Source organism: Anolis carolinensis, chromosome 5, assembly GCF_035594765.1.
Source record: "Anolis carolinensis isolate JA03-04 chromosome 5, rAnoCar3.1.pri, whole genome shotgun sequence".
In the NCBI taxonomy this organism is placed as follows: Eukaryota; Metazoa; Chordata; class Lepidosauria; order Squamata; family Dactyloidae; genus Anolis; species Anolis carolinensis.
Window position 1 is genome coordinate 198918653 of NC_085845.1, and position 23404 is coordinate 198942056.

Sequence of the window (23404 nt, forward strand, 5' to 3'; positions counted from 1 at the left end):
TCCAACAACAATTATCCACAGTATTATCCAACAATACTGAGGATTTCTTTTAAGGGTGAAGTAATCAGATGTGTGAAGCATTCAACCAGTTCTTTTCCCATTTCTGCCCCCACATCGAGAACTCCCCCATCATCTTGGCTACAACTAACAGAAACATGTCAATAGTAAATATTTGCCTCCACACAAACAGACGTCTCTGGCATCCATTTGCAGATGTCAGTCGATAAGGAATCCAGGTGTAACCTGCTCACTAGGGCTCTTATATGGATTCTCTCATCTGTGCACCGTGAGTAACTCGACTGCTTCCCCCTCTGTTACCCGAGCCTTGCTTCTTTGACCGTGTCAGGAGTGATATTTATGTCTGTATACACACAATAAGCAACATTTGCTTGCAGTCTCAGATGCAGATGCATTATTGATCAGAGGGAGGCGGGGGGGGGGGTAGAAAGGAGGGGAAACAAATCCCATCCAGTATTCAAAGCGAGATCTGCGATTCTTGCTGGAGTGTGATCACACGCTGCTTCGGTGAATGGATGCATGGCCAGATGTAGCTGGAGCCGAGAGATTAATGGCAATTTTTGAAACACATGGAAATACTATGGCTGGAATTCTGTTGGTTGCTGCCAACCAGAGTAGACCATTGGATGGTAGGGTAGAAGTGAAATATCAGCCACATAGTATTCCATTGTATTTCCAGTTTCTTTGTATGATTGTGAAAACTGGTTAGAAAAGAAAGAACATGGGAAGATAATCAATGCTTTGGAGCTGTTGTGCTGGAGGAGAGTACTAGGGATACCATGGATTACTTAAAAGAGTAACACAGTGGGTACTTGGAATCCACTGGGATTTGGTTCCAGGATCCCCACAAATACCAAAATCCATGACTGCTTGAGTCCCGTTGTTAGATAGGATGGAAATATCAGCCTTGCAGTATCCTTCCAGGTTGAGCATGAGACTCGAATGTACCCTGAAACTGAGCTGGGAAGCAAACAGACAACAAACAATAACTTTGGCCAAAGAAGCTACCAAACCCAGTACTGCTTTTAGGTTAATCTACTCACAGCACTCATCAAGAACTAAATTTTATTTCAGGCATTAGACAACATGTGTATGAGCAATATCTAATGCATATGTGTTAATTATTATCTAAGGTCTATGAGATCCAGACAGAATGTAGACCGAGCTTGTTTATTGTTTATGAGGATGTTCTCAGGGTCTGACTCCATAGCCATAACATTGGGCCATGGATAAAATGTCAGTTATTGTCAAAGCCAAGTTCATCAGGCTAATTGCAACAAAACCAGCTGAATTTGAAATTTGTGCTTTACACCAAGAGGATCAACTCCTGAATGGTGAGTCATCTCACAGGTAAATCTCTTTGATCCAATAGATCCCCTCTAGGTTGAAGTAAACAGGATTTCATAATACAGAGACTATATAAAGTAGTTAACTTGATATGTTGTTCAACCTTACATTATCTTCAGCACCTTGGACAGCAGTGGGTGTAATTCTTTTGTATTGTCAATGGCTTTCATGGCCGAAATTACTGGGTTGCTGTGAGTTTTCCGGACTGTATGGCCATGTTCCAGAAGCATTCTCTCCTGACATTTTCTTTTGGTTCATCCCAACTACAATAGACTTAACTGCAGAAAGTTGAGTCATCTCATTGAGTCAATGGGCCACTTCTAGTTGGGACACAAGGCTGCAAGAAATAGCTATATTTATCACTCCACCATTAGCCAGACAATACCTTTAATAATTTTTTTAAAATGACAAGAGCCGAGTCAACTTCATGTTGAATGGCAGTGTTAAGACTCAAAAGTATGTTTCGTGTTTCTGAGTTACGGTGACTTTGATGTAACCATATCATGGGGTTTTCTTGGCAAGATTTGTTGAGAAAGAATTTTGCCTTTAACTTCCTCTGAAGCTGAGAGAGTGTGTCTTACCCGAGATCAGATCACCGCATGGGCTTCCGTGGCTGAGCAGGGATTCAAACCCTGGTCTCCATAATCATAGTCCAGTGCACAAGCCACTATACCACACTGGCTCCATAAGACACTCGTTGCCAACCCTTAATTTAGACTCTGGAGTATCCTGTCTACTTTTGCTTTCCAGTTTGTCCACTGAATAATACATCACTGGTATTTCTTGCTGTCCGGGGCACACAAGCCAGAACAAAACAAGCTGAAACTGAAGCTGCACCAGGCTCTGGGGTCGGTGAGTTTTTTGCAGCTCCTCTCAAAGCAAGCTCTGTTTCGGCTGTCTTGCCAATCAAATCCTGGACTCGAAAAGAAGCAGCTCACAGATTTCCTAGGGTTTTTTTTTAAGGCTGTATGGAACTGAAGATGTCAAGTCTGCAGAACAGAAATGCTTTGAAATATGAAGAGCTGCCTATTCGGAACAGCTGCAATCGGGTGGAAGGGGACATGTTTTTAATGTGGGCCCCAGCATTGATCTGCTTCATCTCAAACCAAAAAGATCTGAATGGGAAGATGATACAAACACCCTGGTAGGACTACTGCCAATCACAGAATCAGAGAATCCTAGCCTTAGAAGAGACTCCTCCAGGGCCATCCAGTCCAACCCTATTCTGCCAAGCAAAAACACACAATCAAAGCCCTCCCAACAGATGCCCATCCAGACTCTGTTTCAAAACAGGAGACTTCACCACCAGTAGCCAAGTGATATAATCAAGTCATGAGACCTAGGATCAAGTAATTTAAGTAGATAGTCAAAATGGCAAAGCTTAACTATGTGGGAAAACAGACAAACAGTAGCTTAAAAGGTCAGCATGATTCTAGGCTTCATCAATAGGAATCCAGTGTCTAGACTGAGGGAAGCAACGGTACCTCTCTATTCTGCTTTGCTCAGATCTCACTTGAGATACTGTGTCCATTTCAGGTCACCGCAATTCAAGATCAAGAATTTTATTGCACAAGGCAGGCAAACTGGCATTACAACTGGACTACCACCATTAGTCATGATCTGTATTGTCCAGAACTATGTGCATCCCTATGGGTCCTTTCTATTTTTGTGCCAGCATGCCAGCAATGTGATATCAGGGAATGAGTCAACGCCTCTTCTTCTCTCTTATCTTCTCACTATTCCCTTTTTATTTTAAATGCTGCTATAGTACAATTGCACTAATTAATAAAAAATTAAGTAACAGTAGTAGTGCAGAAAGGTGGAGTTAGGAGGATGTGCAGAAATATTATTGCAAGACGACAGATTGCTGAATTAGTATAATTGTGCTACAGATGAGAGTGTGATATCGAAGGTGCTCAATATGGTATGTATCCACGATCAATGATAATGCCGTTGTTGAAGACTTTCATGGCCAGAATCAAGGGGTTGCTTTATCATGTGAGACTTTATCACACGAACCTGCTATTCTGTTAAAAGGGCATTATCATTGGGTTGCTGTGAGTTCTCCAGGATGTATGGCCATGTTTCAGAAGCATTCTCCCTGACATTTCACCCACATTCTCCGAGTTTGTGAGTTATATTTGAAACCAGGCAAGTGGGGTTTATATACCTAGGGAATAATATCCAGGGTGGGAGAAAGAACCCTTGTTTGTTTGAGGGAAATGTGAATGTTGCCATCAGCCACCTTGATTAGCATTGAATAGCCTTGCAGCTTCAAAGCCTGGCTGCTTTCCGCTTGGGGAATCCTTTGTTGGGAGGTGTTAGCTGCCCCTGATTGATTCATGTCTGGAATTCCTCTGTTTTCAGAGTGTTGTTCCTTATTTACTGTTCTGATTTTGGAGTTTTTTTTTAATACAGGTGGCCAGATTTTGTTCATTTTCATGGTTTCCTCCTTTCTGTTGAAATTGCCCACATGCTTGTGGATTTCAATGGCTTCTCTGTGTAGAATGACATGGTGTTTGTCTAGTTTCTAACAGACCTTACAACTTCTGAGGATGCTTACCATAGATGTGAGCAAAACATCAGGAGAGAATGCTTCTGGAACATGGCCATGCATCCCGGAGAACTCACAGCAACCCAATGATAATGCCCTTTTAACAGAATAGCAGGTTTGTGTGATAAAGTCTCAAGTCTCTGATCTCGCCCACAATTTCCCATGTTGTGTTGTGTGTGCCGCTCCGCATAGCACGAGACCCATAATGCCCTCTTGCCATCATTAAGTGCTTGCCTTCCATTTCCATTCTCACTCTTTTCCCCTTTTCACTCTTTTTTCCCCTCTTTTAAAAACCATCTTAATAAAAGCAGATATGCGTATTCAATTCATCTATATATGGATTTCTAGCACTCCAGTCGCCATGGTTTCTAGACTTTGAGTACATCACTGCCGACAAATGGATAGAAAGATTTCCTCTCCCCCCTCCGCCTTCCCTCCTTTAAAGCAGCGCTGCTGCTTCTTCTTCTTCTTTTTATTATAAAACTTTAATTGGCTTTAAAGACTGACTGTCGCACCGGCTGACACTTTAAAGTGTTCGGTACAGTAGGAGACACAAAACATGAATCACGGCGCTTGTTTTTCATCTTGCCTCTTGCCACGTTTGCTAATTATTTAATCTCTCCGCGCTCCTTCTCCTGCTCATCTTTTTCTTCCCAATCCTTTTGACAATAGTTCTTGTCACAATTACGACTGTCTGACACACACACACAAACGGGGAACTGGGCACAATTCAAACCAAGGGAAACAAGATATGGCAGATGTAGCCTGAAAGTCCATTTTTTTCATGTCAGGAGCAACTTGAAGAACTGCAAGTCGCTTCTGGTGTGAGAGAATTGGCTGTTTGGCAAGAACGTTGCCCAGGGGACTCTGGGATGTTTGATATTTTACCATCCTGTGGGAGGCTTCTCTCATGTCCCTGCATGGGGAGCTAGAGCTGACAGATGGGAGCTCACCCCCTCCCAGATTCAAACTGCTGACCTGTCAGTTAGCAGTCCTGCCAGCACAAGGGTTTAACCCATTGCGTCACTGGGGGCTCCAAGTCCCATCTTGATCAGAGATTTATTAAGCTGGATTTTAGAATGATGCCTATCATGAACTCATTGCTCTAAGGTGCATCTATACTATTGAATGGATGTAGTCTTTCACCACTTTAACTGCCATGGCTCAATGCTATGGATGCCTGGTAGTTGTTGTTTAGTGAGGCATAAGCATTCTTTGGCAGCAAAGACTGAAGAACTACATCTCCCATGATTCCATAGCATTGAGCCATGGCAGCTAATGTGGTATCAAACTGCATTATTTCTACAGTGATGATGATGATGATGATAATAATAATAAAACTATATTTTTATACCCCGTCACCATTTCCACCACGACCCACTCTACATCCTGACACTGTTTGGAGGGGGTGTGTGGACCATGCACTATGGGATATGCAATACCTTCACTCACTTCCTGAGACCACTGCAACTCCCATCAATGATTGATCAAGACCAAACTTGGCACATAGAGCCTCCATTACGCACTCAATATCCTGGTGCAGTTTGGAAGAGGATGGACCATGGACAATAGGACTTTCAGTACCTTCACTGACTTCCTCAGAGCACTGCGAATTACACCAATAATGAATCAGTACCAAAATTGGAACACAGAGCCCCAATGTCCAACTCTACATCCTGGTGCGGTTTGGAAGAGTTTGGACAATGAATGATGGGACTTTCAGTATCTTCACTCACTTTCTGAGACCACTGTGACTCCCACCAATGTTTGATCAAGACCAAACTTGACACACAGAGCCCCCATGACCAACTCTACATCCTGGTGCGGTTTTGAAGAGTTTGGACCATGGCTGATGGGACTTGCAATACCTTCACTCACTTCCCAAGACCACTACAACCTCCATCAATGACTGATCAAGACCAAACTTTGCACCCATAGCCCTCATGACTCACTACATATCCTGGTGTGATTTGGAGGCGGGTATATCATAGACGATGGGACATGCATATGGGAGTTTTAGTTCACCCACACCCATGGAACCCAGCTGACATTGGATCTACAATAAACTTGGAACACAGGCAAACAGTGCCTTTCTCAAATAACCTGAGCACCTCCGGGTTCCCAAACTGGTATATAAATAAATAAATATATAAATATACAATGTCCAAACCATGGTTTAGTATGTGGATTAGAATGATATGCGTTATGCACACACCCCTTGAAGAATCCTTGAAACCCTTGAATTCTTGAAACCCACCTGCATGTCGGGAATCCTGCTGGTTGGTCCAACGTGAATAGCTCCACTAGATCTGTTGCTGAATGGTGAGTCAGAATATAGGTACCGTAAATCCAGTTGGTTCAATGGTTCTATTTCCAAAACTAATTATAGGGTTGTTGTTGTTGCGTACCTTCACGTCCTTTCCAACCAAAAGGCACTCTATAACAACTCTATCACAGGGTTTTCCTGTAAGATGTGCCTTTGCCTTCCTCTGCGTCTAAACTGGGATGCCAATAAACAAAACCCATGCTGAACTGGGAGTTCTTGGCAAACAATATATTTCACCCTGGGGGGGCTGTCACATCCACCCCAGCCAGATGGATTGACCTGCTTGAATTTTCCTCATATAGGGGAGATACTTGCAGAGAACTGCAGAATTGGAGAAGATGGGGTTCTTTTTGGAGTCCATCCAGAAATGCTAAGAATAAAGCAGGGCAGTGCAATGGCTTAGTCCCCAACAGAGCATCCTGGAGCTCTTGCCAAGCTCGTGAATGCTGTGAACTCAATGCCAACTGGAATTTGGCACAGGGAGGAGCTAAGATGAACACTGCTATCACTAAACAACCAAATAAAATGAACAGAACCAACTATCTTTGTCATTAAGATAGTAAGAGGTGAAACCAAGATCCTTACGGTAACTTCTTGCCTGTGGATTAGCATAGAGGTGGGCACTTGCAGGAGGTGTGCAATTTTCACTCTCATCAATACATAAGTCACACTTACCTATCCATGTCCCTAATTAACTTGGTTTTTTGCTGTCTCTTAGCCAAAATGGTGATGGAATCAATGCCATGTCCATTCCCTTCATCATTTTTGGCTGATATACTGCTCAAACTAGAAGTAATGTGAAATAAGTTGAAGGTTCTAGAGCACGTCTAGAACACCTGGAATACTGTGTCCAATTCTGGGTACCACAGTTGAAGGGAGATGTTAAGAAGCTGGAAGGTGTCCAGAGGAGGGCAACTAAAATGATCAAAGCTTTGGAGAACAAGCCCTATGAGGAGAGGCTTAAAGAACTGGGCATGTTTAGCCTGCAGAAGAGAAGGCTGCGGGGAGAAATGATAGCCATGTACAAATACGTGAGGGGAAGTCATAGGGAGGAGGGAGCAAGCTTGTTTTCTGCTGCCCTGCAGACTAGGACACGGAACAATGGCTTCAAACTACAGGAAAGGAGATTCCACCTGAACATCAGGAAGAACTTCCTCACTGTGAGAGCTGTTCAGCAGTGGAACTCTCTGCCGCAGACTGTAGTGGAGGCTCCTTCTTTGGAGGCTTTTAAGCAGAGGCTGGATGGCCATCTGTCGGGGGTGCTTTGAATGCGATTTCCTGCTTCTTGCAGGGGGTTGGACTGGATGGCCCATGAGGTCTTTTCCAACTCTACTATTCTATGATTCTACGTGGGAAGCCATTTCCGGTCATTGGGGCTGTTTTGATGTGGTTTGGAGATGAAAATTACTCTCAAATATCACTTTTTTAAAAGAAGTTGAGGGGCATTTAGGGAAATTGAGGATAATATCAAGGGGGTTCAGGGGTCACAAAACTGGAATATGGTCTGCTTGTGACCAACAAGGCACAATTTTCCCGCTCTTGTTTTAGACACAATGCATTTAGTTTTCAGGGTCTCCTTGCTGCCTGAGGCAAAGGATAAGATGGCACGCACAAACCTGCACACAAATTCTTGTATGGACATTGTATCAAACAATCAAAGGAAATACAGAATCACCAAAAAGAACCCACCAGGGACCATCAGATCCAACCAGTCACCATTCAAGAACGCACAACTAAAATATTCCTGAAGGGTGTCTAATCTTTATGGAGGGAGCTTAGTCCATCCTGTGAGAACCTAAAAGAAGCACTGGCCCACCCTACACTCTGCCTAACCTGCAACACTTGGGCAGAAAAATGAAATACACAGAAGTAGATACGGGTGACATCAAGCCTGGTAGGAGTATATGCGAAAGAGATCTAGGTGATTTAGCAAACCACAAGCTAAACTTGGGTCAGCAGTGTGATGCAGAAGCTTAAAAAAAGCAAATGTGATTCTAGGCTGCAACAATTTACAGTTATTTATTTATTTACAGTATTTATATTCCACCCTTCTCACCCCGAAGGGGACTCAGGGCGGATCACATTACACATATAAGGCAAACATTCAATGCCTTTTAACATAGAACAAAGACAAGACAAACATAGGCTCCGAGTGGCCTCGAACTCATGACCTCCTGGTCAGAGTGATTCATTGCAGCTGGCTGCAGCTGGTTACTCAACAGCCTGCTCAACAGCCTGCGCCACAGCCCGGCCCAATAGGAGGATAGTGCCTAGATTGATGAAATTAATAGGGCCATGCTCTTCTGCTTTGGTCAGATTTCCCCTAGAATATTTTGCATCCAGTTCCAGGAACCACAATTCGAGAAGGATACTGATGCATCCAGAAAACGGCGACCAAAATGATCAAAGGTCTGGAAACCAGGATTCTCTATGAGAAGGGGATTAGGGAGATGGGCATGTTTAGCTTGGAGGGAAAAAAAGGCTGAGATGGAACATGAGAGCCATGTTTACATATGTGGAAAGATGTTATATTGAGGAGAAAGGGGCAAGCTTGTTTTCTGCTGCTCCAGAGACTATGATTCAAATGACAAAAAAGCAATGGATTCAAACTACAAGAAAAGAGATTCCACCTAAACATCAGCAAGAACTTGCTGAAAGGTAGAGCAGGTTGAGAGTGGAATATGCTGGAATATGCTGCCTTTTAGGGTTCCCTTCTCTGGAGGTTTCTCAACAGAGGATGAATGGCCTGTCAGTATGCAGAGGCAGGGGTCAGGGTGTGAGTTGGTGGGTTTCTTCAACACCATCGATCAACAGCTCCAGACCAGCACCCTGATGAATTGGTGAACTTCTACCCTCACCAATTCCTCCAATGTCAGACTCAAAGACATTTGCAGTCTGAAGTTCAAACACTTATTTAATATTTACAAAGATATTTACAAAGCAGCAAAGTCCATTGCTTGAAGCCGGCATTCTTTGGCTCGGCTCATCTCTCACAGTACAACAGAGAGATAAGAAAGCACATTCCTTAGTCCGAAGGAAGTTCCGACCTCCAAGGCCCAGAAATCATGTCTCATAGGTCACAGCAGGCTGTCAGTCAAACTGGCCTGCTGTTAACTGTTTCATTGCTGAAACACACACTTGTAAAACAGCAGAAACACTTGATTTACATTTCATATACATACAACCAAAAATCCATCAAGGCCTTCAGTTGGGAGTTCTTCAGTTGTGTCTTCCTGCCTGACAGAATGGGGTTAGACTGAATGGCCCTTGGGGTCTCTTCCAACTCCATAATTCTATGAATATTCTCTCAGCCATGGTTCTGCTTCTGGACATTTTGATTTCCCAAGGAGCAAAACGATGGTAGAAACATCCAAGAGCTACTGGCCTCTGAGGCAACACTCACATGTACTCTTTCTGTAGAATGACCCCTCAATGTATCCATGAGTCATATCAAAATCCATAATTTTGGCATCAAAACCAGCCTTTATACATGAATATACATGGTCATTTGCTTCCACAATGACCAACAAATATGCATGCATGATTTACACTTGCTTATGTCACTCCCAGGATGCTGGCCAAAGGGCTACACTTGAACGATGCTGACAGTCTCTGAATATTAAAATGCAACCCAAGGCCTTGTTTCTCAGATTCTGCATGGCCCTGCCTTTCACTGAAAGGAGATTAACCGAGGGGAATCTTGAAAAAAGCAATATGTTGGTTTCTCTAGACACAGTGCCTTGCTTTTGCGCTGAGTTGGACGGAAGCCCAGACGCGAGAACGGCAGACATTCACCCGCAGTGATCCACGATCCTTAATGAACGAATGTCGAGCTGTTGCGTGCAAACGTTCAGAAGCAGAGCAGGCAGCTGGTCTTCAGCAAAGGGGATCTGGGTGCAAAAGAAATAGCCAACATATGGGGCTTGGATAGCGGATCAAAGCGGGTCTCTGATGGAGGGGGAATCACACCCCCTGAGCCTGACTTCTTCTCTGTTTCATGAGAAAGCGACACTGAAAAGCAAGACTGACCTAACACCCCGAAGTCTCGGCATCTTGGAAAGTTGATTAGGAAGCTGAAAATCCACAGTGAAATCTGCAACTGAAGTTAGCAGATGGATGCAGGAGGCGGATAATAAGTCCATCAGCCAGGTTTTATTCCAAGTTTGCTCCCTGCCCTTTGCACAAGACCCCAGAGCAACATTTCATTCCCCCTGTGAGAAAGTCTTTGAAACCTTCAGAGGTCAGGATTTTCTCTCTGCAAATTATGTACATTTTTTCCTCCATATGTATGGCTAGAAAATGATATTTTCTGTGCGGTATTATGCCTTTTCTGCACAAAAAGTATCCTCTTGAAGAATAAAATAAAACCACCTGCAAAACTTGCACATAGTACCAAACCGAAATGATTCTCATTATATCAGAATTCCCTTTTTCAGGTTTCCCACATTTGTCTACCATTTCTTTGGATATTTTTGTATACAGTATAACCCGCATATATAGAAAAACAAAAGAGGCAATTTTGTTTATCCATAGGTAAAGATAAACATTAAGTCCAGTCGTGTCTGACTCTGGGGGTTCGTGCTCATCTCCATTTCTAAGCCAAAGAGCTGGCGTTGTCCGTAGACACCTCCAAGGTCATATGGCCACTGGCATGACTGCATGGAGCGCTGTTACCTTCCTGCAGGAGCGGGTACTTATTGATCTACTCACATTTGCATGTTTTCGAACTGCTGGGTTGGCAGAAGCTGGGGCTAACAGTGGGTGCTCAGTCCGCTCCCCGGAATCGACCCTGCAACCTTTTGGTCCGCAAGTTCAGCAGCTTAGCGCTTTAACACACTGCGCCACCGTTTATCCATAGTTTCACTTATTCACGTAGGGATTCCTGTACATCCTCTTCTCAGTATCTCCATCCTATGTCCCTTGGAAATAGTACGGTTCACTAGTAATGAAATTTAGTTGTTGAGGGCAGGAGTATTCTGGTTTGGAGTTTATGGTTCTGGACGTACATAGTAGTTTTGAAATAATTTTATATTTACTAAAAAGTATAAATTCATTAATTAATTTTTCACTTATTTGTGATTTTCAGCATGTGTGTGTGTATGTGTGTGTTGTCAAAGGCTTTCATGGATAGAATCACTGGGTTGCTGTGACTTTTCCGGGCTGTATGGTCATGTTCCAGAAGCATTCTCTCCCAACGTTTCACCCACATCTATGGCAGGTATCCTCAGGGGTTGTGAGGATGCTATGTTCAGCAAAGAACAAGAGGGATCCTCTCACCTCTGCAGAAGTCTACCGTATATCATGCAGCTGTGGACAAATCTACGTAGGGACCCCCAACCAGAGAAGTCAGCCATAGCAGAGCCCTTGATGAACCAACTTGGACACAACATATTATTTGAGAACACAGAAATGCTGGACCACTCTCACAACCACCATGTCAGGCTCCACAGAGAAACCGTTGAAATCCACAAGCAGGTGGACAATTTCAACAGAAATTAGAAGACCATGAAAATGAACACAATCTGGCTCCCAGTATTTAAAAAAAAACTCTAACATAAGTACAGTAAATAAAGAATAACACTCAGAAAACTAGGGAATTTCAGACAGAAAACAATCAGGGCCAGCTAACATCTCACAACAAAAGATTCCCTGGCAGGAAGTAGCCAGGCTTTGAAGATGTAAGGCCATTAAATGCTAATCAAGGTGGCCAATTGCCACATTCACACTTGCCTCAAACAGACAAGAGTTCTTTCTCCCACCCTGGACCTTCCACAGATATGTAAACTGCACTTGCCTAGTTTCAAAAAGACCTCACAACCTCTGAGAATGCCTGCCATAGATGTGGGCAAAACGTCAGGAGAGAATGCTTTTGGAACATGGCCATATAGCCTGGAAAACTCACAGCAATGCATTTCTGTGTGTCTTATGTGCAGAAAATGGAGATGGGAAGGGAGACAGAAAGAAAGAGAGAGCCAGATAGACAGACAGACCAGTAAGACAGATAGCTCTATCACTGAGCTTTCAACACTATTCATTTAGGATTTGTCAGGATTCAGGAGGAAACTTGACATTCATCAAATTGTGGACATGAACTCACAAATATATAGAACCATCTATTAATCAACAGCACAAAGAAAAACTGTTACCATGGTGAATCAAAAAGACACTCAAAGATTTTTCTTTTCAATAATGAGATTTTAGTAATTGTTTAATTTTATGGGTCCCTTTCCTACAAAGTACCTTGGATAGTTGGTCCCACCTAGAGTGAACATGCGGAATCAATGGATTTTACCTATCAATTAACACATCATTTGACAACTGAATGTAAGGTTGTATTGTAAATGGATCTACTCACTAAAAATCCAGTAATTAGGTGCATTTATACTGTAGAGTTGGTCCTGTTTGGCACCATTTGAAATGCCATCGCTCAATGCTATAGAATCATGGAAGGTGTAGTTTAGGGAGGCACCAACACTATTTGGCAGAAAATATTAAAGGCCTTGTCAAACTACAACCTCTGTGATTCTATTGCATTGAGCCAGAGTTTCTAAAGACCTTTTAAAATCACAAATGTTGTGATTTAAACAGGGGTCAGATGGCCACCTATCAGAAGTGCTTCAATTCCTGCATGGTCTGGGATTAGACTTGATAGCCCTTTGTGGTCTCTTCCAACTCTAGATTCCATGGTTTTATGCATCAAATATTCACAGAGAACGAACTTGTAGGTAATGGTCAGTGGCCCAACCCTATTGTTAGGGGCCGGCTATGGCGCAGCTGGTTAGTAGCCAGCTGCAATAAATCATTACTGACTGAGAGGTTATGAGTTTGAAGCCAGCCCGGGTTGGATTGAGCTCCTGACCATTAATAGCCTAGCTCGTTGTTGACCTAAGCAACTCGAAAGACAGTTGCATCTATTGAGTAGAATATTTAGGTACCACTTTATGTGGGGAGGCTAACTTAACTAATTTACGACATCAAAAAAAGGTCCAGCAGCGTGCGGAAGAATGACGAGGAAGGAGGAAGTACTCCATCAAGGGCTCGGTGTGACAAGTGGACAATGAAGCGGCAGCTCTCCCTGTGGCCAGAATTGAGCATATCCTCATGAAGCCGGAAGCTGGAAAATGTTAAATTGCCTCTGTGTTTGTATGTCGTATGTCTAATGGCATTGAATGTTTGCCATGTATATGTACATTGTGATCCATCCTGAGTCCCCTTCGGGGTGAAAAGGGGGGGAAATAAATACTGTAAATAAATAAACAAATAAATAAATAGTTATGACCAAAGTAAAGCCATTGAATCAAGTAGATTTACCCACCTCTTGATTCACCATCTGGAAAATCATCCTGTGGTCTACTGTTGGTGCTGTATTTCTTTCAAGTCATTTCTGACACATGGCAGCCCAAAGTCAAACATGTCATAGAGTATTAATAGCAAGATTTGTTTAAGAGGTATCTACCCCAAAGGCTGAGTTGCCTTCCTTTTAGACCAAAAATGTGTTGCTTCCTAGGATCACCCAGAGGGTTTCATGGATTGGAACCATGGGCTCCTTTGGTCCTAGTCCAACATTCACTCCACTACACCACACTGGCTGAGTGGTTATAACCAACCATATCCCAGACATTGGTTCAATGGGACTGTCTTAGTTGGGACTAGCATTCAGATCCAAGTCTGTAGCTCCTAGAATCTCTAGCTAACATGACCATGATCTAAGGCAGTGGTTCTCAACCTGGGGTCCCCAGATGTTTTTGGCCTACAACTCCCAGAAATCCCAGCCAGTTTGCCAGCTGTTAGGATTCCTGGGAGTTGAAGGCCAAAAACATCTGGGGACCCCAGGTTGAGGACCACTGATCTAAGGGATTATGGAAGATGGAGTAAATTTCCCCAGCTTTGCACTGATGGTGTGAACCGAACTCCTTATTTGAGGACACCCATCTTTCTAAGGAAGTTAGTTTCCATTTCAAACTTCTTTTCTTGTCTTGATATCCCACCTTTCCACCAAGAAGGGGTCCTTCTAGGTCAATCCAACCCAAAGGTCAGTTCTTGGCTATCCCAATGCAAACCTAGGGCCAAGGCTCAAGCCTCATCTCTCCTTGGTCCTTCTGTGCTGTTTCTCCATCTTTCCTGAGCCGACAACCTTCTGCTGGAAGGGAAGGCAGAAGCGTTTTGCTTACGCTCCCAAAATTAATACAGTGTCAGACCTACTGGGGATTTGTGATTCAGTGATTTTATTCTGCCTCAACTCAGATATGGTAATTTTTATTGGACTTTGGATAAAGTCAGCAGGCCTCAAAGCAAGGAGGAATCCGTCCTTTGGTGCATGGATTTTCTTTCTGGAGAGATAGCTACAAGGGTTTTATAGCAAGAGGCAGGGAACAAGGGTGGATCTGCATGCCAATTAATGGATTGAGCCTGAGCTGTCAACCTAATTGGAGGTGAATTTCCTTTTAGCAATCGACAGAGAATTTCACCCAGGTGTGCCTGCACAGAATTGTAGAATAACAGGGCTAGGAGGGGGAAAAAAGAAAAGAAAAATGGAAATGAAAATCCACTAAGTTTTGATCATTTTCTGGTAGGGTCAACAGATCTCAGGGCTAGGTCATCTCCAAGCAGGAAATGTGGGATCGGGTATTCTAGTTTTGGGGCTCAAGTTCTAAGCAAGAAGAAAGTAAAAAGGTAAAGGGTTTCTTTCCCCTGAAGTTAAGTCCAGTCATGTCTGACTCTGGGGGTTGGTGCTCATCTCCATTTCTAAGTCGAAGAGCCGGCATTGTCCGTAGACACCTCCAAGGTCATGTGGCCGGCAGGACTGCATGGAGCGCCGTTACCTTCCCACTGGAGTGGTACCTATTGATCTACTCACATTTGCATGTTTCGAACTGCTAGGTTGGCAAGAAGAAAGGGTTGCATGAAAATACCCAGGGCAGTTAGCAGACCACCAGGAACTTGCAAGGCTTGACTGATTTGTTGAGAGCCAGAATGATTTTTGGCTGTGGAAATCCACTGGATGACCTTAGGCAAGCCAGAAAACCATGTGATTGGTTTGCCATAAGTCAGAAATGTCTCAAAGATACGCAACACTAACATTGCATTGTTGCTGCAAGATTTAAGAGTCTCCAGGAGATCTACATATTTACTTAGTTAGCCTCCTTTTCTCCTCATTGTGTTTCTAATACCAGAGCTCACCCTTTGTTCTGCACTGTATCCACCTTCTGATGGGAAGCAAGTTGGCAACCTTAAATGTTTCTTGTCCAGTCTTCCAAACAAAGTGAGAAAGAATAGGACAGGTTGAATCTCCCGTTTCTGTAATGCTTGGATGAGGAGTCTACCATATACCATGGACCTGTGGACAAGTCTCCATGAAACACAGCATTGCCCAAACACGAATCAAGGAACACGAAAGGCACTGCAAACTAATTCAACCAGAGAAGTCAGCCATAGCAGAGCACTTGATGGACCAACCTGGACACAGTATGTTATTGGAGAACACAGAAATGCTGGACCACTCTAACAACCACCATGCCAGGCTACACAGAGAAGCCATTGAAATCCACAAGAAGCAGGTAGACAATTTCAACAGAAAGGAGGAAACCACGAAAATGAACAAAATCTGTCTACCAGTATTTTAAAAAACTCTGAAACAGTAAATAAAGAGCTAACACCCAAAAAGCAGGGGAATTCCAGACAGGAATCAATCAGGGCCAGGTAACACCTCCCAACAAAGGATCCCTCCAGGCAACAACCAGCCAGACATTGAAGCTGCAAAACAATTAAATGTTAATCAACGTGGCCATTTGCAACATTTACACCTGCCTCAAGCAGACAAATTATTTCTCCCACCTTGGACATTCCACAGATATATAAACCTCACTTTCCAACAGATCCCTCAACTTCTGAGGATGCCTGTCATAGATATGAGTGAAACGTCAGGAGAGAATGCTTCTGGAACATGGCCATACAGCCTGGAAAACTCACAGCAACCCACCAGGAAAGCCTTTGACAACATCTTGGATGATATTTTTTCAGATTTCAGGTTTTTTGGAATACTTATATTTGCATATAAAGAATGAATGGCATATGAAGGGAAAGGGGGCTAGCCATACACCCAGCACATACTGAGGCTCCCCTGAAATATCCTCCATCCCACCATTGCCAGAAACCCAATGGGTGAAAGAAAAGAAAGGAAAGTGGGGCGATCGCTTACTCAGGCTTTTGAAGAAGAGAGTTTTTAACAACCATCCAGGGGCTGCTGTGTTTTATGTATTGTATTAGACTTGTTTACGGGTTTCATTGGCTTTAACTATGCATTTTTGCCCTCATGTCCCATTGACCAGGCGGATAGCTAGCACAGAAGTGTCTGGAAGGTCTGTCCTTCCCAGGGGCCCTGTGTGGACATGGAGACCCCCCCCCTTTCTCCATCTCTCTTTCCAAATATCCAATAGATGTGGAGCAAGGGCTCTCCAAAGAAAAACCCAGCCCATTTCTCCCAAATGTGGAAGAGGGCTACGAGCTGCAAAAGATTTCAGCTTTTGGAGTATTTTTTATTTCCAGATAAAAGTGACTCAACCTGTAGTGTGGGAAGAGCCCCCTTACAGTAAACATTTCCATCTTTTCAAACATGAACTTGTGTTCTTTGCAAGTGTGTGTTTCCACAGCACACTATGAGCAGTTGTTTTGGTGTGTTATCGAAGGCTTTCATGGCCGGGATCACAGGGTTGTTGTATGTTTTCCAGGCTGTATGGCCATGTTCCAGCGTATTCTCTCCTGACGTTTCGCCCACATCTATGGCAGGCATCCTCAGAGATGTTACCTCACGCCTCCGAGGATGCCTGCCATAGATGTGGGCAAAACGTCAGGAGAGAATACTTCTAGAACATGGCCATACAGCCCGGAAAACATACAACAACCCAATTGTTTTCATACCTCTTGGCTGTCCCTAGGTCTCACACTTTGGCATAGAAAACCAGCATCTGGGATGATCCTGAACTGGAAACCCTACTGTCTGTCTGACTTTCAGTAACGTTTACATCCCTGCCCCGCGGCGTGCCCCATACACAGGCTCATTCCTTCTCTTTTATGAAAATTCTTTCTGTCTGCATTTTTATACTTGCATCTTCCTTTATGAAAACCATAACAACAAAACCAATCCCACCTGCAACTCTGTAGATGTTTCTCTCTTCCATGGGGCCTATTTACACACACTTTCTATTCAGTTTGGGGTCAACAAAGTGATAATATGATCACATGGAGCCTTTTGTTTTTCCATCCCTCTGAGGTCTGTTGCTGTTAGGAGCTCTGATCACGGTGGGATCAAACTGTCAAATAACCTGGCTCTCTTGTGACAACTGTAATGATAGATCACATCCATCTTCTCCTCCGTGAATAAGCATGAATGCCTTATGTCCATTGATCCTAGGAAGTAACTTCCCCTGGAGCTCTAAGGATATTTTAGACTCCTGGGCAGAAATTACAGAACGAGAGAAGGGAAAATCCATGAAAGCTCAGAAGATTCTCAGAGAGTGGATTCCCAAAGGGTTCTGGGAATCTGTGTTTTCTTCATTTTTACAAAGGCACATCAATACATCTCCTTAATTTCATGTCATTACCTCTCTCAAAGCCTCTGCACAATCGACTTTCCTGCCCTTCACTTGACAGAAGTAGGGGGAATATTCTACTGAGCGCTTTATCTTTTATGTGGGAAGCAAAACAGAGGCTTTAGAAGCTGGCTGAATTCCTTTGGTCCTCTGTGTTTGCATTAAGCATTGAGGCGCATGCAATATTCAGAAGGTTAAATCCAACGGGACATTGGCATTGCTCTGCCTTAATGAATTGCCGGTTACACAAGCATGACTCCATGGATATATTCTCAAGGAGCAAGAAATAACACAAGCTCTGGCAAAAGTCGAGTGAGTAAATGAACTCACATCCCAAAATATTATCCTCAAAGGATTTTGTCGCACCAGCCTGCTGTCTCATTGCAACTGCATTCTTCATGCAAAGGGAAACTTACTGTTACTGAAATGACCTTTCAATTGCAATTACACAATGCTGTCACTTTATTGACAAGAATTCCATGATCAGTCACACTTCCTATCTATGCTGCCCTACCCAGTGCATGCTGAGTTTTTTTTCTATTTTCCCTTTTGTTGTGGAATTTCAATATTTTTACAAGATCCTCCTCCATTTAGCAATATTGGAACTGCAGTGATTCGGACATTATCATACAAAGAAGAGTGATGGAAAAACAGCAATATTGAGGAAACAACAGGGGCCACGGTGGCACAATGGTTTAAACCCTTGTGTTGCTGAACTGCTGACCTGAAGGTTGGCAGATCAAATTTGTGGGACAGAGTAAACTCCTGTTGTCAGCCCTAGCTCCTGCCAACCTAGCAGTTCAAAAACATGCAAATGTGAGTAGATAAATAGGTACTGCTTCGGTGGGAAAAGGCAAAAAGATGCTTCAAGCAGTCATGCTGACCACACGACCAGGAGGTGACCACAGCCAGAGATGGGCACCGCTTCCAGCCGGAAATGAAAGGAGGAGCCTTTACCTTTGTCTGTGTATGTATGTCTCAGCGTAACCAGGCACTGAATGTTTACCTGTGTTTGTTATATACTGTAATCCACTCTGAGTCTCCTTGGGGAAAAGGGTAGAATATATTTTGTTATTATTATTGGATTCATTGGTGGGCTTTTCTCATTAGGAAAAATATACAATTCAATAACAATTCAACTCAATGTGACTATGGAAGATACATGACATTATGCAGCTCCATTCTGCTGCAATTTCAGTTTACCCTATTTGTGTGATAAAGTCCAATGTCTTACCAGGACCTACTGCTCCGAGCTTTTCAGTTATTCTTTGCATCTGATGCAAGGAATTCCTCACTCAAGGGCTAGGGATCTCATCCCATTAGGGGGGAAACGTGTAGGAATCATCTTCTTACTGAAATGTTTTATTGCATTGTGGTTATAATGAAAATGGGTAATATATTCACTCCCATCACACGCAATGTACAAAATTTTGTCAATTTCTACCGTTATCTTCCATGTTCCGAACTATTCCATGGAGTAGTGTAGTCTTCAGCCATTTCCACATGAATTCAGAGCTCTTAAGACTGGCTGTGGCGCAGGCGGGAGAGCAAGCCAGCTGCAATTAACTGCAATGAATCACTCTGACCAGGAGGTCATGAGTTCGAGGCCGCTTGGAGTCTATGTTTGTTTATCTTTGTTCTATGTTAAAAGGCATTGAATGTTTGCCTATATGTGTAATGTGATCCGCCCTGAGTCCCCTTCGGGGTGAGAAGGGCGGAATATAAATGCTGTAAATAAATAATAAAATAAATTGCTCTCCAACTCCATAATCCTCCATTTCTACACATTTTTGAAACAGTTTACAGATGGAGTCCCACAAGCCGATCAGGAGAAGTAGTTTTGCATCGTATGATGAGCTCTGTGGGACTCTGTTTGTAAAATGTTTCAAAAGTGTGTAGAAACTGGAGGAACTTTGCATCGGATGAGGTTCTAAATGCGGCCTAGAAAAGTTCCCTACCCAGCCTGCTGTTTTTTGTGTGACCACCAAACTAGTGACAACGAGGACCACAATACTGATGACAAAGAAAAGCTGGAAATTGTGCTTCGTGGAACTGAACTCTGGTTCTCACCTTGGGAATGTGGGGATAGACTGTAGATTTTTGTGGCAGCCTGAGAAAATAGTCCATGAAAAGGCATTCTGGTTTACAACCTGGGAACTGTTCTGCATTACAAGTGGAGGTAAAGTGAGTTCTGGCTTGCAGCCCAGAATCGTAGACTGGAATTAGAATCTGGTTTGCAAAGGTGAGGCATTCTGGTTTGCATTCTGGGATATTGTACACTCTACAGTCTCAATTGAAGCCCCGGTGGCGAAGTGTGTTAAAGCGCTGAGCTGCGGAACTTGCAGACCGAAAAGTCCCAGGTTCAAACCCCGGAAGCGCCGGGAGCTTCTGCTGTTAGCCCCAGCTTCTGCCAACCTAGCAGTTTGAAAACATGCCAATATGAGTAGATCAATAGGTACCGCTCCGGCGGGAAGGTAACAGCGCTCCATGCAGTCATGCCGGCCACATGAACTTGGAGTGTCTACGGACAACGCTGGCTCTTCGGCTTAGAAATGGAGATGAGCACCAACCCCCCAGAGTCAGACATGACTGGACTTAATGTCAGGGGAAAGCCTTTACCTTTACCTTTTTACAGTCTCAATTAATCATCTACCATCCTATTTTTGCCAGCTAACTTTAAAATGTCCCAATTTATCTCCCCAACTTCTACTTTTCTCCTTCATACCTGGTTCACTCTAATTTCTATAAACTGAGTTCAAAACACAAAAGAAATTTGCTCTGAACTCAACTGGGATGAGAAAAGAGCAGAAGAGAAGTCTTGCCCTTTCCAGTAAAGCCAGACACAAGCAAACTGCTGCAGCCTCTCTTAGCTTTTATGTCTTTTGTCAAACGTAATTTTTACCATCTTTACCCCACTCCAATGTTTTGGTCATGTTTTTCAGTTCCATCTGTGAAATATTGGCAGGTATGGTCCCTGCAACTACGTTTGTACGGAAGCTTTATACATATCAATGACAGCAACGTGATTCCAGCCAGAAAGATTTTCATATACCTCTGTAGCAGTATTGAATCTCTGCCATGGGTAGTCTTTACTTTCTCTTTTTTCATTGATAGCATGCAATGAGATTGGGTATTTGACAGGACTTGATAGTTAACTTGCAACTGTTATTAGAGCTGACAGGACATCAGAGATTTCAGACCTGCCAAATGCAAAACAAATGCAAAGTGCAAATTGACTAGAACATGCTGTTTTTTAGTTAAAGATTGCATACTTCGCATTCTAATTTAATCTGAAATTTCTCATTCAAAAACCTTAATGGCAGAGAAAAGCTGGAACATTCTAGTTTGTACTACTTCATGTGAGATCTAGCTTGAATTTGAATAAACAGGTTAAAAGAAATGTTGCAAATGCATTAAGGTAGGTTACTGTAAGCATAAAGTGGGATGGTAGGTTGGTATGCCTGTTTCCTGCAAGAAAGTCTTTGGCGGTCTTTTGGGATATGCAACGCTGACTTGAGAAATTTCAGCAGACTTGCTGAAACCCTTTTAGCACCTTTCTGAATCCGCTGGGATGTTCTGTCTAAGTGGCAACTGCCAAATTTCACTTAAGGTGAACTGCGGTGCCCACTCTGGTTTCCACCTTGCATTTGAAAAAAGCAAATATTATTCTCTCATTCCTCCCTCCATATTGTTTCCACTTTGAGTTTCAGGTTGAGCATCCGTTACCTGCAATTCTGAAGTTCAAGATATTCATCCATTGTCTTAATTCATGGATGGCTGAAACAGTGAGACCTTTGCTTTTGGATGGTTTAATGTACCACAGACTTCATTACGTGTGCAAAATTGGTTTAAAGATATTGTATAAAATGACCTTCAGGCTATGTGTATAGGTAAAGGTAAAGGTAAAGACACCTCCAAGGTCATGACTGCATGACTGCATGGAGCGCCGATACCTTCCTGCTGGAGCAGTACCTATAGATCTACTCACATTTGCATGTTATCGAACTGCTAGGTTGGCAGAAGCTGGGGCTAACAGCAGGAGCTCACCCCCTCCTAGGATTTGAACCACCAACCTTTCGGTTAGAAAGTTCAGCAGCTCAGCTGTTTAACCCGCTGCGCCATCAGGGGCTCCATGTGTATAAGGTGTATGCAGAACCAAAATTAATTTCTTAGACTTGGACCTCACATCCAAGGTATCTCATTATATGCAAATACAGCCATTTCAACATCAAAACAAATCTGAAAACCAAAACACTTCTGGTCCAAGCATTTTGGATAAGTGATGCTCAATTATAGTATCTCTCTTGTTTTGGATCATGGAGATTCACAGACTCATAGAGTTGGAAGAGACCCCAACAGCCATCCTGCCCAACCTTATTCTGCCAGGCAGGAAGACACAACTCAAGCACTCCTGATTGATGGCCATCCATTCTCTGCTTAAAAATGTCAAGAAGGAGTCTCCACCACATTCCGATGACTTTCAAGCAGTGACTATTTCTCAGCCCATGCCACTTTGCTGAGCGATTCGGATGATAAAATCGGGGCAGGGCTAGATTTGATCCTAAACTTCTTGAGAGAGTTTTAGAGCAACTCGGAGATCAGGAGTCTTCAAACATTTTAAAACAGAGGACTGGTTTGCACTCCTTCAGACTGTTGAGGAGAGGACTATAGTTTAACAAAAACATGAACAAATTGTATGCACACTGCACATATCTTATTTGTAGTGCAAAAAACCCACGAAAGAACAATATGATACTTAATGTGAAGAACAATTTTAACCAACTTAAACTTATCAATATTTCATTGGGTATTGTGGACCTGCTTTTGGCTGAAGGGAGTGTCAAATTACAGGATTGTTGTTGTTGTTGTTGTGAGTCTACAAGTCATTTCAGACTTAGAGCAACCCTAAGTCTAAAGTTTGCGGAGAAGGGAAGGTAAATTGACCTTGGAGGTCTGCCTCCAGCCCCCAGACCTTAGTTTAGGGAACCCTGTCTTATATGCTCCAAAGCCCTGAGGTTTGGTGCCTCCACCTTATATTTGATATTTGGGTGAAATCCCTTAGCACAATGATCTATGTGTCTACATAGAAGTAATCTCTGTGGAATTCAATGTAACCTAATCCCAAGGACAAGGGTGAGAATTATGTGTCTCTCGAGACACTGGACTACATATCCCAGTAGCCCTCAGATGCATGGCTAACAGTCAGGAATGCTGGTGACTACAAGACAACAGGAGTGGGTGTGTGGGTCCAGAGACTATTCAGCCCAAGATCCACTCAAAAGGAAGCACATACACACACAAAATGTGTCATTACATGAGACATTTGGAGAAGGACTACATTAAAACAGAGCTACCGGGAATTCAGAGGGATTGGGTGTAGTTGCAGGTATTGCTGCACATTTTGTATGTTGGAGGAAACTCTATTCAGTTTTCAGGCAAGAATCACCCCCACATTGCGACAAAACATTTATATATACTGGACACAGTATATTATTTGAGAACACAGAAATGCTTTACCACTCCAACAACTATCATGTCAGACTACACGGAGAAGCCATTGAAATCTACAAG

General features: G+C 43.1%; 1 protein-coding gene across 2 annotated transcripts in view; it reads right to left on the reverse strand.

Annotated features, from left to right (window-relative positions):
• The window catches only part of plxna4 (plexin A4), a 612214-nt gene that overhangs the window by 375230 nt on the left and 213580 nt on the right, over positions 1 to 23404 (reverse strand). The window contains exon 4 of one of the 2 annotated variants that reach the window (XM_062981246.1): positions 1 to 21473. This exon is cut by the window's left edge and continues 51059 nt beyond it. The exons of the other annotated variant lie outside the window; for it this stretch is intronic. Within the exon in view, the coding sequence (XP_062837316.1) occupies positions 21435 to 21473 (39 nt within the window). The 3' untranslated portion in view covers positions 1 to 21434. The remainder of the gene's footprint in view (positions 21474 to 23404) is intronic. 2 annotated transcript variants of the gene reach the window in all.